The following is a 15,000-nucleotide window of genomic DNA, read 5'->3' as shown; positions in this document are numbered from 1 at the left end:
ACAATAGTCCACACTTTATTTTAGTTCACTGTCTTCTATACTGCATTACACAGTTCCTCCCCGCCTCCCCTCTTTTGACATAATTAAGTACGCACCTTTTATAAATTTCTATTGCTCTGTTTTAATTCGCGCTTCCTCACACAGTAGCATACAATTTCCTGCCCATCAATGTTTTTGTTTATGCATCTTAACAACGCCACTACCACATTATCTCATTCGTCTGTAGTTTTTAATGCATCATGTGTTGTTGATGAAGGGGAAACCCGAAATGTCCATTTTATGTTTTGGTATATTAAACTGAAGCTTACATTCAATTTCACAGTTATAATTTATTTATGTATTTCAATTCTGAATATAAAAAAGCAAGAACAATTCAAAAAATAATTCTATGTGATGAAACCACGTACAGAAGGCATAGCAACATAAACATTTTCGGCAATTTAAAAACATGTTTATAAATATAATTTAAGAAGTGTCACACTGTGACACAGCAGTAACGTGTCTAAAACCGGTCGCACATCTATTCGGTAACTTGTGGGATCAAGTATCTTTATCGTTATTTATTTCGGGAATTCTCAATGAAAATGGTATTTTTAAGTAAGTCCTTCAGAGCCACGTGGACTCATTGTAAGACAAATTAAGTCCTTTAGAGCCTTGTAGCCAATGGTGCAGGAGTTATCCCGGTTTCAATAGCGTGAAGCGGACAATTAACGTATTTGTTTGAAAACCTCTGAACAGGACGCCGTCTATCGCAGATTACTATCCCAGCTTGACAGGTACCCTTTTACACCTGAATGGAGTGAGTGATTGGAGTAAATTTTCTTGCTCTAGAAAGTACAAATTGGCTTCGGTCGGAATCGAACACAGAACCTCTGAGTCCAGAGTACAACGCGCTAACCATGGGCCATCTTGCCTCCTTAGCTTATAAATCCGGAACTTATCCATGTTTCTGTGGCGTTGAGCAGACAGATAACAGTTTAAATTTTAAAAAAAATAAAATTCCCTTTTTCATCCCATAGGGGAAATTTTTCTCGAGGGTCTATTCCAAGGGAAGACTGGAATAACCCAGGCGTCAGCCGCAATGCAGCACCGCAAATTTAGCTAGGACGAGGTATAACCCAGGCGTCAGCCGCAGTGCAGCGCTGCAAATTGAGCGAGGCGAGGTGACTTAGTCAACTGATGCCGTTCGGGTACGAAGCATGCTGACTTTCTATTATCCTCTTGAATGATGCTAGTCCGTCAAAAATTACTTTCATCAGCGAACTGGTACTCATTTGCAACTGGGTAAAATGAGGTGATTCCAAGAAAGTCTTTTTAGGATAAGATCGGAGATCACCATAGAGTCTACGGAATTGACCCTTGAGCAATCTTTGGGTCATTAAAGGATGCACCCAATATTGTTTTCTCTTTCAATTTGTCTTTTTTTTTTTTCCACGTAGTAAAGCACAGAAATATGCAACCTCTATTTCATCCATTACTACTACTACTACTACTACTACTACTACTACTACTACTACTAGTTGCCAAAAACAACCCCAAAGTTTCCTTATTTCAAATGAAGTAAAGCACCTGATGGTAGTGATTCTAGTAATGGTGGTAGTGAGGAAAATGTGGTGTTGGTGGTGGTTGTAGTAATAGTAGTAGTAGTAGTAGTTGTAGTAGCAGCAGCAGCAGCAACAGCAGCGGTAGTAGTAGTAGTAGTAGTAGTAGTAGTAGTAGTAATAGTAGTAGTAGTAGTAGTAGTCGTAATAGTAGTAGCAGTAGTAGTAGTAGCAGTAGTAGTAGTAGTAGTAGTAGTAGTAGTAGTAGTAGTAGTAGTAGTAGTAGTAGTAGTAGTAGTAGTCGTGGTAGTAGTGGTAGTAGTAGTAGTAGTAGAAGTAGTAGTAGTAGTAGTAGTAGTAGTAGTAGTAGTAGTAGTAGTAGTAGTAGTAGTAGTAGTAGTAGTAGTAGTAGTAGTAGTAGTAGTAGTAGCAGCAGCAATAATATTACTCTTGCTATAAGAATATGTCATGATTATATAAATCTTATGTAAACAAATCCCATTGTTCAGTGTAAGTGTAAAAAATCATTATCGTCATGTCGTATCTTATGTTGATTCATAAAATGTGAATTATTAGAGTTGCAATTGCCTACAAATACACTTTTGAATCTTGTAAAAATAAATAAATAATGCATTCGCGCAGGTGTGTCCTGGGACAGTCCTGTCCTAGTGCGGAACCCCTTTTGAATAGAAGTTTTCTCCAGTGGGACAGGACAAATTTGTCCCGGGACAGTTTTGTCCTAGTGCGGAAGGAGTCTTAGAGATTTTCAGGCCCGTTTCACAGAAATGGACTGGATTGGCATACCTAGTATTATATATTTCTTTTATAAATATATAATCAACAGTCCTTTCTGTTTTTTTTGTTGTTAAGGGTTTTACGGCGCGTGCAACACATGTAGGTTATATCAGCGCCAGTAAAAAGGAAGAAAACGGGACAGTAAAAAGTTCTAGAATTACAATTAAAGCACCCAAGAAAAAGTAAGACAATGGGGAACTGGGAACAAATAGGGAGCAGATGTAGATTCCAAGAGCATACCATCAATGCACCTAGTTTGAGATCACCTATAAGTCTCATGCAGACACAAGCACAAAATCCAACAAAGAGGAATACACTCAAATGCCTACATTATACATTAAAATAACAATAATACATTACAGAGAGATGACTTACAAGGAAAAAAATATCATCTCCCAAAATAATAACTATGCATTTGACTGTTTCCCTCCCATCTAGGACTCCAGCCAGGGCCAGGACAAAACCAAGTAATCTCATGCCAAGACAAAGACAGAAAGTAAGTTGGAAAACAGATATAAGGGGATAGAAGACACAGTATGTAACCCCCTGCCCACTATGGGAGGTCAGGATCCCCACCCAGTGTCCTTTCTGTCCCTCCTACACCTGAACACCAGAAGAAAAGAGAAGGGGAAGGCCCCGGGCAACCTGAGCGAGAATAGTGGAGGGAGACATGAGAGAATTGTGGGAAACATGGAGCTCCCTGAAGATAATGGCCACAGACAGAGGAAGATGGAGGTCCTTCATTGCTGCCGCACATACCAGCTGGCACAATGGGCAGTAAGTACAAGTACAAGGCATTGGGCACAGAGAGAATTGATCTCAGTTACACCTACTTAGTTGTAGTTGTATCTAAGGTCTGGTGTAAAAAAATCAGCTTACCATTTTGATTGTTAGAAGATGTCTTAAAGAGTCCACGATTCTTTGCCACATCTTTATTGCCCATTTCTGGCTGAGAGCAGATAATATTATCTGAAAGTTGGGTTTGACTGACAGGAGGAGACCTGAGAGGCACTGGTGATGGAGTGTATGAAAGAACTAAAGGCACGTGTAAAAATCTCATCAATTTGTCTCGATTCAATTGACGAGTAAGGTTACTGTGCTTTAATTTTGTATATTTCTGGAAAAGATGACCTATTCTTCTTCCCGATGCAGTGCTGCTTACATCGTCCATAGAATTCAAGACAGAATTGATGGCATCTTTCCGCTTGAAACCTCGACATTCCAGCAGATAAACTATGTATCCATGGTGAAGATGCGGGGCAGTCTCATCTGCAAAAGTAGCAGAGACATACTCCCTCACATCCTTGACACATCTGAGCTCCATGCTTTCTGTGAGAGAGTTGAAAAAAAAAGTTTAATTTTTAAAAAAGGAATTGGGGGAGGGGGGAGGGTGGGGGATTAGAAAGCTTTCTTTTTAGAACTGTTCATACTTTTTCTTAACAAAGGCAACAAATCTAATAAGAATACAATAGAATACAAGTCTAGTGATTTACAATGCCTGATATCAAATTATATATTATTAATTTATACAGACTCGATCTTGGATAATATTGGATCTTGTGTGTGAAAATCTCTCTCTTAATACAAATACCAGAGCTCAGGTAATTTAATAAATCATTGAGTCAAGGGAATCTATTCTTCCAACTCCAGCATGAAATTGACTAGAGGTGAACTTCTCAAAAAGACATTCCCTCAAAAAAGTAAGGAACTGATTTGCTAAGCTCACGTCTGTGTCAGATTATTTTGAAAGAGGACATTTATTAATAGGCATAAATACATTCAAAATTAAGGAAAGCCTTTATAACTATAATAACAATTTACACCTAACCACACTTTTATTTGAAAAAAAAAACTGTGTTTTTTCATACCTTCTACTTTCTACAAAAAAAATCTGTTGATTTGTGAGGGATTTTTGGGCAAATTATATATAACACACCTGTGAGGCGTTTACATTTGGACAAAGAAAACACTGTGTATCACCACAGGGACCTCTAAATTTAACATTTATCTCTGGGACTGCGACCTATTTTCAAAATTATGATTGAGTCTGCAATGTTACATATCACACCACTGATGCTACTGAGTATTTTGTGTGAAATGTCTAGTGTCTTACTAATGGCGGGCCGAAAAAGCCCAAATGTTCATTTTACTTTACTGACACTTTATGTATAGTTATTGTCATTGATAAAACTCACCAATTCCACTTGCAACTGAATGGCTATGCTCAGTTTCAAGGTGGCGAATCTCGAGGCAATCTTTTTGGCGGTCAGCACTCAGTCGTAAAGAAGCCTTGCAGCCAATCTTATAGGAACTGAATATAAGAAACAAAATAACTGAGCAATCCCAATTAGAAAGCTGCAATCATCCCAACACTTTTAAACAAAATCTGTCAATGAATAATACAAATTTTTAATCAATAATTCCAGAGTCCGATTTTGGAATAGTGCAACGTGGGCTGGCATGCACCGTCCAACATGAGTGGGGGATTGACCATCATCGGGCAGTCTAACTGGACTTATGCACTGCACTAAACAGTCTAACTGGACTTACGCACGGCACTAAAACTAAAATTCAGCCGTTGAGGACCCATTTTTCTCTCATCCTCCTAACAACGGAGCATGATGGAAGGTGAACAGTTTTAATCAACAAAAATTGGAAGGAACCCGTAGAAGTTGGGACTGAAACTTACTCCCCAAAGGTCAGTCTATGAACACAAAATCTTTGCCTATGACAATAAAGCCTTCTTGTTAAACAATAAAAAACCCTCAAGATGTTAGCCGCCATGCTCAAGTGGTCTAAATGGTGATGGGCTGACAACAGATTCACTCTGATCTCTCACAAAATGGCTTTGGAATAATGACAGCTGTGCAACAGACCTAAATATTAACTACCCCAGAAGAAGGTCGGATCTAAACCATACAGTGTTCTATTGTTAGTTATAGGGTGACCCCACGTAATTAGGTATTTGCCGTGACAGCGACAGTCGCACAATTTATATTCAGCCGTGTCCCTGTCGCATCATTTTGACTTTTTATATCTTTATCTGACCCAAGACCATGGTACAAAATCTGTTAAGAGATTAAATCAGCATCTGAATAAAACAGTTTGCGTCGACTGACAATGATTGCTTTTTAACTATAATTCAATTAACAAAGTGGCAATTCGGACTCAAACCCCAATGTACATGTGCAAAAGTTTCTATCTTGAGCTTGAACGTGGGTGCACAAACATAGGAGGGGAGGGAGACAGTATGGCCAGTAGGCAAAGGATGGAACATAACCTTGCGGTGCTGCACTGCGGCTGATGCTTCCAAAGTTGACAAGAGTTGATATTAAGTATAATAAATATCTTCATAAAAATATTAAAATAAAATATTTAGGGGTAGAATTCAATTAAAATATTTCAACAATATGTAGAAAAATGTTTGATTCAATGATTTTTGATGAGAACTCATTTTCCATAAAAATTGACCTCTTGACTAAAATTGTCCATATCTCTGTAACTTTTCACCTTGCGACTTGATTATCTCAGGGATGCCCACATTTATCTAAATCTAAGTCAAGATTTATCGTTATCTAAATAAATCTAGATGTATAAACACTCAAACTTACATTTGGGTTTTTCGAATCCCTTTTCCTTTGCTGGTGTACTCGCCAAAGTGCTTGCAGTGAAATGTCACAATCTGGTATTTAAATTCCCGCTTGAAATGCAAGGCAGGATTCTGGATCTTGCGGTTCGCAGACTCCACCGTTTTCCCATCTTTGGAGAAAACATAACCGTTTCTCTCACAATATCTGCTGAAAGCACTTTCAAATGAAGTATTGTCGGGGAACGTCGCCCCAACCACAATTAAAGGCAAAGGATCTTATGAGTATTCCGATTCACACATTATTTCTATTTGTCGAATCAATGTACTGTTGGGGCTCAAACCCTTCGTCTGCAAAACAAACAAGGGGTGTAAATGTGACAAATGTAGCGCTGCACTGTTGGGTGATTGAAGTATAAAGGAAACGGGGGTGTAGCATACGTGTGTGAGTAGATTCGCTTGGCTGTTTCACACATGAACATTAAGAGCAGGTCAGTTTAAAGAAAGACGAAAAATGAATAAAATAAAAGAGATACTTGTTAGAAATATATTAATCATTTCTAGTAGTAGTAGTGATATTGGTAGTAGTAGTAGCAGCAGCAGTATTAGTAGTCGTAGTAGTAATGGGATAACTATGTGGGTTAGAATGGGCTGGGCGGGGAAGAGGTGTTAGTGCGGTGTCCGGAACTTCGTGAAGGAAATGAATGGCCAACTTTTGATGGCTGGAAAGGAATAGATGGACAGATCTGTATTTTTACAGAGAGAGAAAGAAAGAAAGAGAGAGAGAGAGAGAGAGAGAGAGAGAGAGAGAGAGAGAGAGAGAGAGAGAGAGAGAGAGAGAGAGAGAGAGAGAGAGAGAGAGAGGACTGAACAATAGCATTTGTGGGAGACTTAGTGGATAATAGCACTGTTGGTAGGGACTCAGTTAATAATAGCACTGGTTGTAGGGAACCGATGGCTATAGCGCTGATGGAAGGGACTCCGTGGCTAATAGCACAGGTGACAGGGACTCAGTTGATAAAAGCATTGATGGTAGGGACTTAGTGGCTAACATCACTGATGGTAGGGACATAATGGCTAATAGCACTGATGGTAGGGATTCAATGGCTAGTAGCACTGATGGTAGGGACTCAGTGGCTTATAGGGCTGGTGGTAGGGACTCAGTTGAAAATAGCACTGACGGTAGGGACTCAGTGGCAAATAGCACCGATGTTAGAGACTCAGTGGCTAATAGGGCTGGTAGAAGGGGCTTCGTGGATAATAGCACTGGTGGAAGGGACCCAGTGGCTAATAGCACGCACTAATTGGTAGGGACTCAGTGGGTAATAGCACTGATGGTAGGGACTCAGTGGCTAATAGCATGCACTATTGGTAGGGACTCAGTGGATAATAGCACTGATGGTAGGGACTTAGTTGATAATAGTAATAGCACTGGTGGTAGGGACTTAGTGGCTTATAGGGCTGATGGTAATAATACAGTGCATAACAGAGAGATGATTTACAAGGAAAAAAAATATCATCTCCCAAAACTAACTAGTGTATACATTTGACTGTTTCCATCTCAGCCAGGGCCAGGACAAAAACAAGTAATCTCATTCCAAGACAAAGACAGAAAGCAAGTTGGAAAACAGATATAGAGAGATAGAAGACACAGTAAGTAGCCTACCTCCCTGCACCCTATGGGAGGTCAGGAACCCCACAGCTGGTGGTAGGGACTCAGTTGATAATTGCACTATTGGTAGGGATGCGGTGTCTAATAGCACTGGTGTTAGGGACTCAGTGGCTTACAGCACTGATGGCAGGGACTCAGTTGATATAGCACTGGTGGTAGGGACTCAGTGGCTTTTAGGGCTGGTGGTAGGGACTCAGTTGATAGTAGCACTGGTGGTAGGGACCAAGAGAGAGAAAGAGAGAGAGATGGAACAATAGCACATGTGACAGGGACTCAGTGGTTTATAGCACAAAAAGGTGGCTAATAGTACTGAAGTAGGTACTCAGCAGTCAAACACAAGTAAAACGAATAACAAAATCAAGACATGTAGTAGGATTGCAATATACGCCACAACCAGCAAGGAATATAATTTATTCTTGTAACAAAACATTCAATATAGAACGAACAATAACATCGAAACTGAAGGCATAAACCAAACATTTCATGATAAGAATATCACCATTGCAATGCATTGTTCATCAGTAACATAATTGAACAAAAAAAAACCCACATCAGAGGCATGATGGCACACCTTGACTTGGGATTGAGTCCCCCCCCCCCCCCCACACCCATACACCCATTCCACGTTAGCAACTGCACACCCCTGCAGCCACGCAGTCCTCGGCACGCAAGTACACCTTGACTTGGGGAAATGAGGGAAGAATAAACTTCAATATCAAACCATGACTAATTAATTTCATAAAAACCTGACTACTGGTAATCAAATATCTAAAAATAAAACTAAAAAGCCCAAAAGAAGAAAAAAAAAAACCCAGGAAAACCGACAACACCTTATGCCATACTCTCCAGTGACTCTGAAAAAGACAAGCGTGTGCAGCTGGCCCTGCAACAAGAAATTTCCGGCAAAGCAAAATAGTTACAAGGAATAGAGTAGAGTCATGTATAGAAAGTAGGGCATAACATACTCCAAGAAATGTGTTACATAAATGAGAAATTTATGCAATTCTGGTGATTATTGAAGAACATGCACAAAATTTACATACATAAGAATTACTGTCAGGCAAATGAATGCAAACATTGTGGAACCAACGGATACAACGAAGACATCTTGTCCAGTCAGTTGGCCCACTGCTAAGCTCTCTTTGGGGATCTTCTAATCTACATTCATTACATTTATTTTTTAAAGTCCTCTTTTTCTTCGGTAAGCCTAAAACAGTAATTCCAAACCCTTTTGGTCTTCTTCTCTTTCCTAACTTTGTTGGTAGTTTGATGTTTATAAGATATGTACCCACTCTGTCTGCCCCATTACAATTAGCCAAAGTTCCTGTATCTCCCGCTACAACACCCCACATTCAGCACTGTCACAGCTGAACATCTCAACAACCATCGAGTTTTCTACAAGTACATCTGCCACAAAAACTTCAAAAATATGACCATCTGCACTACCTAGCCCTTCTTCTACTACACTATCAACAACCTCACCCTGTGTATCACCAATTTCTGCTCCACTTGCACCACCTAACCCTATCTCCTCAAAATTAGAAAACTACTGTTTTATTTCATGTAAAAGATTGAATACAAATTTCTATAACTAACAAATATTAAAATTTCAGTTTTGGTCATCTTAATTTTAAATTCAATCTCGATGTATGGTTTATCCCGAAGAAGTGGCAATTTGAATACAAATCCAAACAGCATCCCTTGGCTATTCTTACCTAAACTCCATAGTAATATGCTTGTGCAATCATAGAAGCCAAGGCCAGAATCAATAACGGCCTCATACATGATGATTGCACACAAGAAGCATTTGAGACTGAGTCCTAATCACCGCAGCCATATCCCAACACGACACCGTAATGACATGATGGTCAAATAGAAATTAGTAATTTAATGATTAAAAAGTACTTACAAATCTCATGATTGTGCTCTTCATTAAGTTGTTTGACGATGATCTTCGACCTGTCCTTTCTGTCCAAACACGCATAGATTTTTGCTTCACATGCTTGCTTATTGGACCTGTGGAAATAAAATGGTCTATACTACAAAACCTGTCAATAATACTGCGCGCTGGACAGCAGTTCTAATTTAGGTCCACATCTAGATCTGACATATAGAAATCTAAATCTAAAATCATTCATACACTTACAAGTATGTATAGTGACAAGAATTTGAATCTATTCACACCAATACATATCTCTGGACATACAACAAAACATATTCATATGAACTCTCCAATTCACGAAATATAAACAGAACTGAGAAATATCCCCATTAACCAGGGCTCGAGTAGCTCAGTTGGTATAGCACATGCTTCATACACACAGAAAGAAACTGAGATCAGTCATTCAGTTATTGGTGAAGTTGTGATAATTTTCAGACACTTCCCCCCAGTGATTGGATTTGGATAGGTGGATCTGCAACTGTAAGATCTCGCTGAAAGTACTTTGTGATTGACTAGCGTCCAAAAGAAGTAGTTAATTGCAATTGTCGGTTTCATGCTATAGAAACCTAGGTACACTCCAGCAGGCCTCTACTTTAAAGACTAGAAACTTAATAATAATAATAATTTCAATAACATAAATAATCCCCACAATGTTACACTTCTCTTTCCCCATGTCCAGTCCCTCACTCACCAAATCAAAACAATATCTCCCTATCTGTACAAGAACAATCTCTCATGTCATACCTCAATATTTCCAAAAATACTCATGAATTTAGTCATTGACCTCTCCCGACGGATTATCACCTTGTCGTGGTGGGAGGGCTTGCATATCTCGAACCTCGGACCTCTAATAAGAGAAAAAAGGAGAGAGATCAGACGAAGAGTAATCCACCGGCCCTCCAGGAATGGGGGTTGAGCGTAGGGTTAACAACCCACCTCATAAAAAGCAAACTGTTACAGAAACAGAAACCAGACATAAATCCACAACCGGCGGCAGCAGAGAAGCGGACCAGAATACTGGCTTCATGACGGTAGGAGGTCAAAGCCGAAAGGACGCCCCCGACCAGATTGCAGATCTGTTGTCACCAAAACGCAAGCTCAATGTCTCGTGCTGGAATGTTAGGACCCTATATCAAACAGGAAAACTGGCACAAGCCCAGCGCGAGATGTTGAACTACAAGATCGATTTGCTAGGCATATCAGAGGCAAGATGGACAGGAGCTGGGAAGCGCCAACTCTCAAATGGCGACCTGATCATTTGGTCAGGACGAAAGGATGACCAACACAGAGAAGGTGTTGCCCTCTTGATAGCCAGGCAAAACAACAAGTCACTATTGGAATGGAAACCGATAAGTGAAAGACTTTTATACACAAGACACAACTCAAAATACACCAAGCTATCAATCCTCACATGCTACGCACCTACAGAGGATTCAGATGAAGAAAACAAAGAAGAATTTTACGATATTCTAAGAATGGCCGTTGAAAACATTCCAAGACATGATATGCTCATGATCATCGGAGACCTTAATGCTAGAGTTGGCAATACACAAACAAATCAGTCCGTTGGAAAGGAGGGCATAGGGTTAATGAACAACAATGGAAGCAGACTGGCAGAATTTTGTGAAGAACACAACTTCGTTATTGGTGGAACTTTCTTCCCACACAAAAACATCCACAAATTGACATGGAAATCACCAGATGGGAAAACAGAAAGTCAGATAGACCATATAATTATAAACAGAAAATGGAAGAGCAGCCTAAACGATGTCAGAGTCAGACGATTGGCAGACATTGGAAGTGACCACCATCTTGTCACAGCCAGAATCTCTACTAAATTGATGAAAACAAAAATAGCAAAACAGAAGGAGAAACGTTTCAACACAGATAAATTGAAAATCCCAGATATCCAAAACAATTTCAATATCTCAGTCAGAAACAAATTCAGTGCAATACAAGATATTACAAACATGACAATCCAAGATTTCAACCACGTCATGCAGGAAAGTGCCACTGAAAACTTAGGACGCAATAAATCCAATACAGAGAATTGGATATCAGCAAGGTCATGGGAGCTCATTAACCAAAGAAAATCAAACTAAATCTCCTGAACGCTAAATCCCCCCGACTGAAAGAAAGGCTATCCAGTGAATACTCATTGAAGGATAAAGAAGTGAAAAAATCCACAAGGAAAGACAAAAGAGATTTTGCAGAAAATTTAGCAACTGAAGCAGAAAATGCAGCTGTAAGACACGACACACAAACACTATACAAAATCACAAAAAAGCTCTCGGGAAACAGAAGTTATGGTCAAGAGAAACCATTAAAATCCCAAGATGGTAGTGTCATCACAGACGAAAAGGAGAAAATTGAAAGATGGAGAGAATATTTCGCAAACCTTCTGAACAGACCAGACCCATCTTCTTACACAGATATCCCAGAAGCAGAAAGGGACATAGAGGTTAATCTTGGTCCAATCACTGAGCATGAGGTGCACGAGGCAATACAACAACAAAAAAATGGCAAGGCCCCAGGTATTGACAAAATCACTGCGGAAATGCTTAAAGCGAACTCGCAAGAAATGTCCAAAATTCTCAGTAAACTGTTCACCAACATTTGGGAAAAGGAAGAAATACCAGAGGATTGGCAGAAAGGCATCATCCATAAAATAGCCAAGAAAGGAGACCTAGGAAATTGTGCTAACTGGCGTGGAATCACACTCCTGTCCGTAACGAGCAAAATTTTTAATAGAATCCTTCTGAAAAGAATCTCACCTCACATTGAAAACATTCTTAGAAAAGAGCAGGCAGGGTTCAGAAAAGGGAAGTCATGTAGTGACCACATATTTACCCTGAGACAAATCCTGGAGCAAAGCATTGAATGGAACAGCCCCTCTACACCATTTTTGTCGATTTTGAAAAAGCCTTTGACAGCTTACACAGAGAGTCCCTGTGGAAAATACTCCGCCATTATGGTATACCGATGAAGATAGTCAACCTAATCAAAGCAATGTACAGCAACTACCAATGCCAAGTGATCTGTGGTAACAATTTAACAGACAGCTTTAATGTAACAACTGGTGTAAAACAAGGCTGCATACTCTCCCCGCTTCTGTTTATCCTGGCTCTAGACTGGCTCATGAAAAATACAATTGATGGTAAGAAGAGAGGCATTCGCTGGACACTGACATCTTTTCTGGAAGATATAGACTACGCAGATGATATCGCGTTAGTTTCCAGTACACACAGAGACGCCTCAGAGAAACTAAACGTACTACACAAGAACGCCTCGAAAATTGGACTGAAAATAAATTTCGATAAGACTGTGTACATTAGGGTGAATCCAAAACATGACAGTGAAATTAGGATAGATGAACATATAATTGAAGAGGTAACAGAGTTCTCCTACCTCGGATCCAAAATAACAGACGACGGAAATGCAGAACACGATATCAAGCACAGAATTCAAAAGGCAAACCAGGCTTTCGGCATGCTGAAAAACTTTTGGAAATCAAAGCAAATAATGAGAAAGACAAAGCTGAAAATATACAAGAGCAATGTTTTAAGTGTACTGCTTTATGGAAGTGAAAGCTGGAAAATGACATCCTCCTTAATACAGAAACTAGAAGCCTTTCAGAACAAGTGTTTAAAAGAATTTTTAATTTATTTTGGCCTACAAAAATAAGAACAGTGGATCTATTAAAGAAAGCTGACTGCACTAGCATTGATAGCCAAATAAAAAGAAGAAGATGGCGTTGGCTGGGTCATGTGGCCAGAATGGAAAAAGGGTCACTTCCCAAGACAGCCTTGTACTGGACAGCAGATGGGAAGAGAAAGCGGGGAAGACCCAAAGAAACCTGGCGAAGGACGATGGAGAAAGAATTAAAGGAAGCAGGCCTGTCCTGGAATACAGCCACCGCAAAAGCAGCCGATCGCAAAAAATGGAGATGTCTGGTGGATGCCCTATGTGCCTCAAGGCCCGAAGAGGATTAAGTAAGTAAGTTAGTCATTGACTCATAGAAAGCCTAGTCTAGTATTTAGTTCTGCTTTGCCTTTTCAAACTCCGATGGAATATCATCTCATACCTACTCATTAACTTAATAATAAAATTGTTCTAATTTTAATTTTGTCTCTATCTTGTATTCACATTGTATATGCAATAAAAACACAAATCACTTTTAAGTAAGATCTACGAATATTGTCAATAAAGATAAAAGTTTTAAAAAGTTGCAAAGTATTAACAAAACTTACTTTCTATCACGCTTTCCTTGGCCACTCGGTTTGAAGGAACCACCATGCGTACACGTGTATGTATAGTACACATACTCCATTTCAAGTGGATATGCCCGCTGACCATCTTTTACGTGTTTGTTCGCTTGAATGCATGTTTTGCACGATGCTTTTACAAAAGGTTGACTTGTTTTTGAGCAATATTCTTCAATTGCAGCGAAAAAGTTATTCCATGAAGGAAATTCCTGTCCTACTCGTAGCGTCGCCATGTCGGTGAATAACAGTCAGGAAGACGAAGTGTGTTGCGCGATCGGGAGGTATTGGTCAGCTTCAGCTTTTGATTGTCCAACACGCGTTGGCTAAGGTGATGCAGTAGACAATGCGTGTTGCGCCATCGGTAAGAGTAGTGGTAAATATCCCGCACTACGCTGCGAGGAATGGGGGCAGTAGCGGTAGCGTGTTACTGTTACGCTGTGACCACCCACTTCGTTGAAAAAAATACTGCAAGTGCCGACAGCAGGGGGATGTCAATTGACATCACTCAGCCATTTTTATGAGTAGTTTTCACTAAATTGTATTAAGTAAATGTACGTTAGACCATACAAAGCCTATAGAGTATAATAGCTGTCTAGGTCGAGTTTTTTTTATTGAATTGTAATTGATGATCCGGGGCCGGGGGTTACGGTTGTCTTCGTGAACTTTGTACGTGAGAGCTCAGGTGGGCGCACGTTATGTATAAAAACTAAAGAAGTAAAGAAATAAACATATAAGAAATAAATAGGGTTAATTTGGAATCAAGTCAAAAATTGCAACGGTTCAAACCTAGGGCATTAACTTTAGGAATCATGACTTTAAACTCAGTATCGCTGTTGACTGTTGATTCTCGGAGATGAAAAGCATCGAAGTAGGAAGGACGAGAATGTGGACTTTCACAGTAAAGAGTTCCGATAAAGTGGCTCTCGCATGGTACCTGACACGGCCGCGATGAAAGTAGCGGGCGTGCCTAGTAATTACCTGCGCGTGCAGTAGAGCGCAATAAGTAATTATGTCCGTGTTTGGCTTTATTTATGGGTCATTCTCAGTGTAATTGCCCGAGCAGATAGATTCTCTATATAAAAGCCAATGTGGAATCTTTACAATTTACAATTAATAAATTAAAATTACTATAATCCTTCATTTATAAGTGTCCGTTTGGAAAACTTTGCACTTAACACACATTACCCAATTTGAATGGG

General features: G+C 39.7%; 1 protein-coding gene and 1 long non-coding RNA gene across 7 annotated transcripts in view; one reads left to right on the top strand and one right to left on the bottom strand.

Annotated features, from left to right (window-relative positions):
• LOC144977585 (uncharacterized) overlaps window positions 1–14,673 on the bottom strand; it is a 41,415-nt gene extending 26,742 nt beyond the window's left edge. The window contains exons 1-4 of one of the 6 annotated variants that reach the window (XM_078922957.1): window positions 13,787–14,664; window positions 9,504–9,610; window positions 4,532–4,647; window positions 3,216–3,665 (exon numbers count right to left, since the gene is read on the bottom strand). In XM_078922957.1, the coding sequence (XP_078779083.1) occupies window positions 3,216–3,660 (445 nt within the window). In that variant the 5' untranslated portion in view covers window positions 3,661–3,665; window positions 4,532–4,647; window positions 9,504–9,610; window positions 13,787–14,664. Of the gene's footprint in view, window positions 1–3,215; window positions 3,666–4,531; window positions 4,648–5,947; window positions 6,712–9,503; window positions 9,611–13,786 lie in introns of those variants that run through there. The other 5 variants (XM_078922962.1, XM_078922960.1, XM_078922959.1 and 2 more) reach the window with 5 other exon arrangements.
• LOC144977587 (uncharacterized) overlaps window positions 1–15,000 on the top strand; it is a 50,283-nt gene that overhangs the window by 828 nt on the left and 34,455 nt on the right. The window contains exons 2-3 of the long non-coding RNA XR_013646342.1: window positions 2,775–3,113; window positions 4,763–5,034. This is a non-coding gene — a long non-coding RNA (uncharacterized LOC144977587). The remainder of the gene's footprint in view (window positions 1–2,774; window positions 3,114–4,762; window positions 5,035–15,000) is intronic.

The sequence above is a fragment of the Berghia stephanieae genome, chromosome 7, assembly GCF_034508935.2.
Source record: "Berghia stephanieae isolate SIO BIC M18660-M18661 chromosome 7, UCSD_Bste_1.3, whole genome shotgun sequence".
NCBI classification, from domain to species: domain Eukaryota; kingdom Metazoa; phylum Mollusca; class Gastropoda; order Nudibranchia; family Aeolidiidae; genus Berghia; species Berghia stephanieae.
Note: the sequence above shows the minus strand (reverse complement) of the source record. Positions and strands in the feature narration are given on the sequence as shown.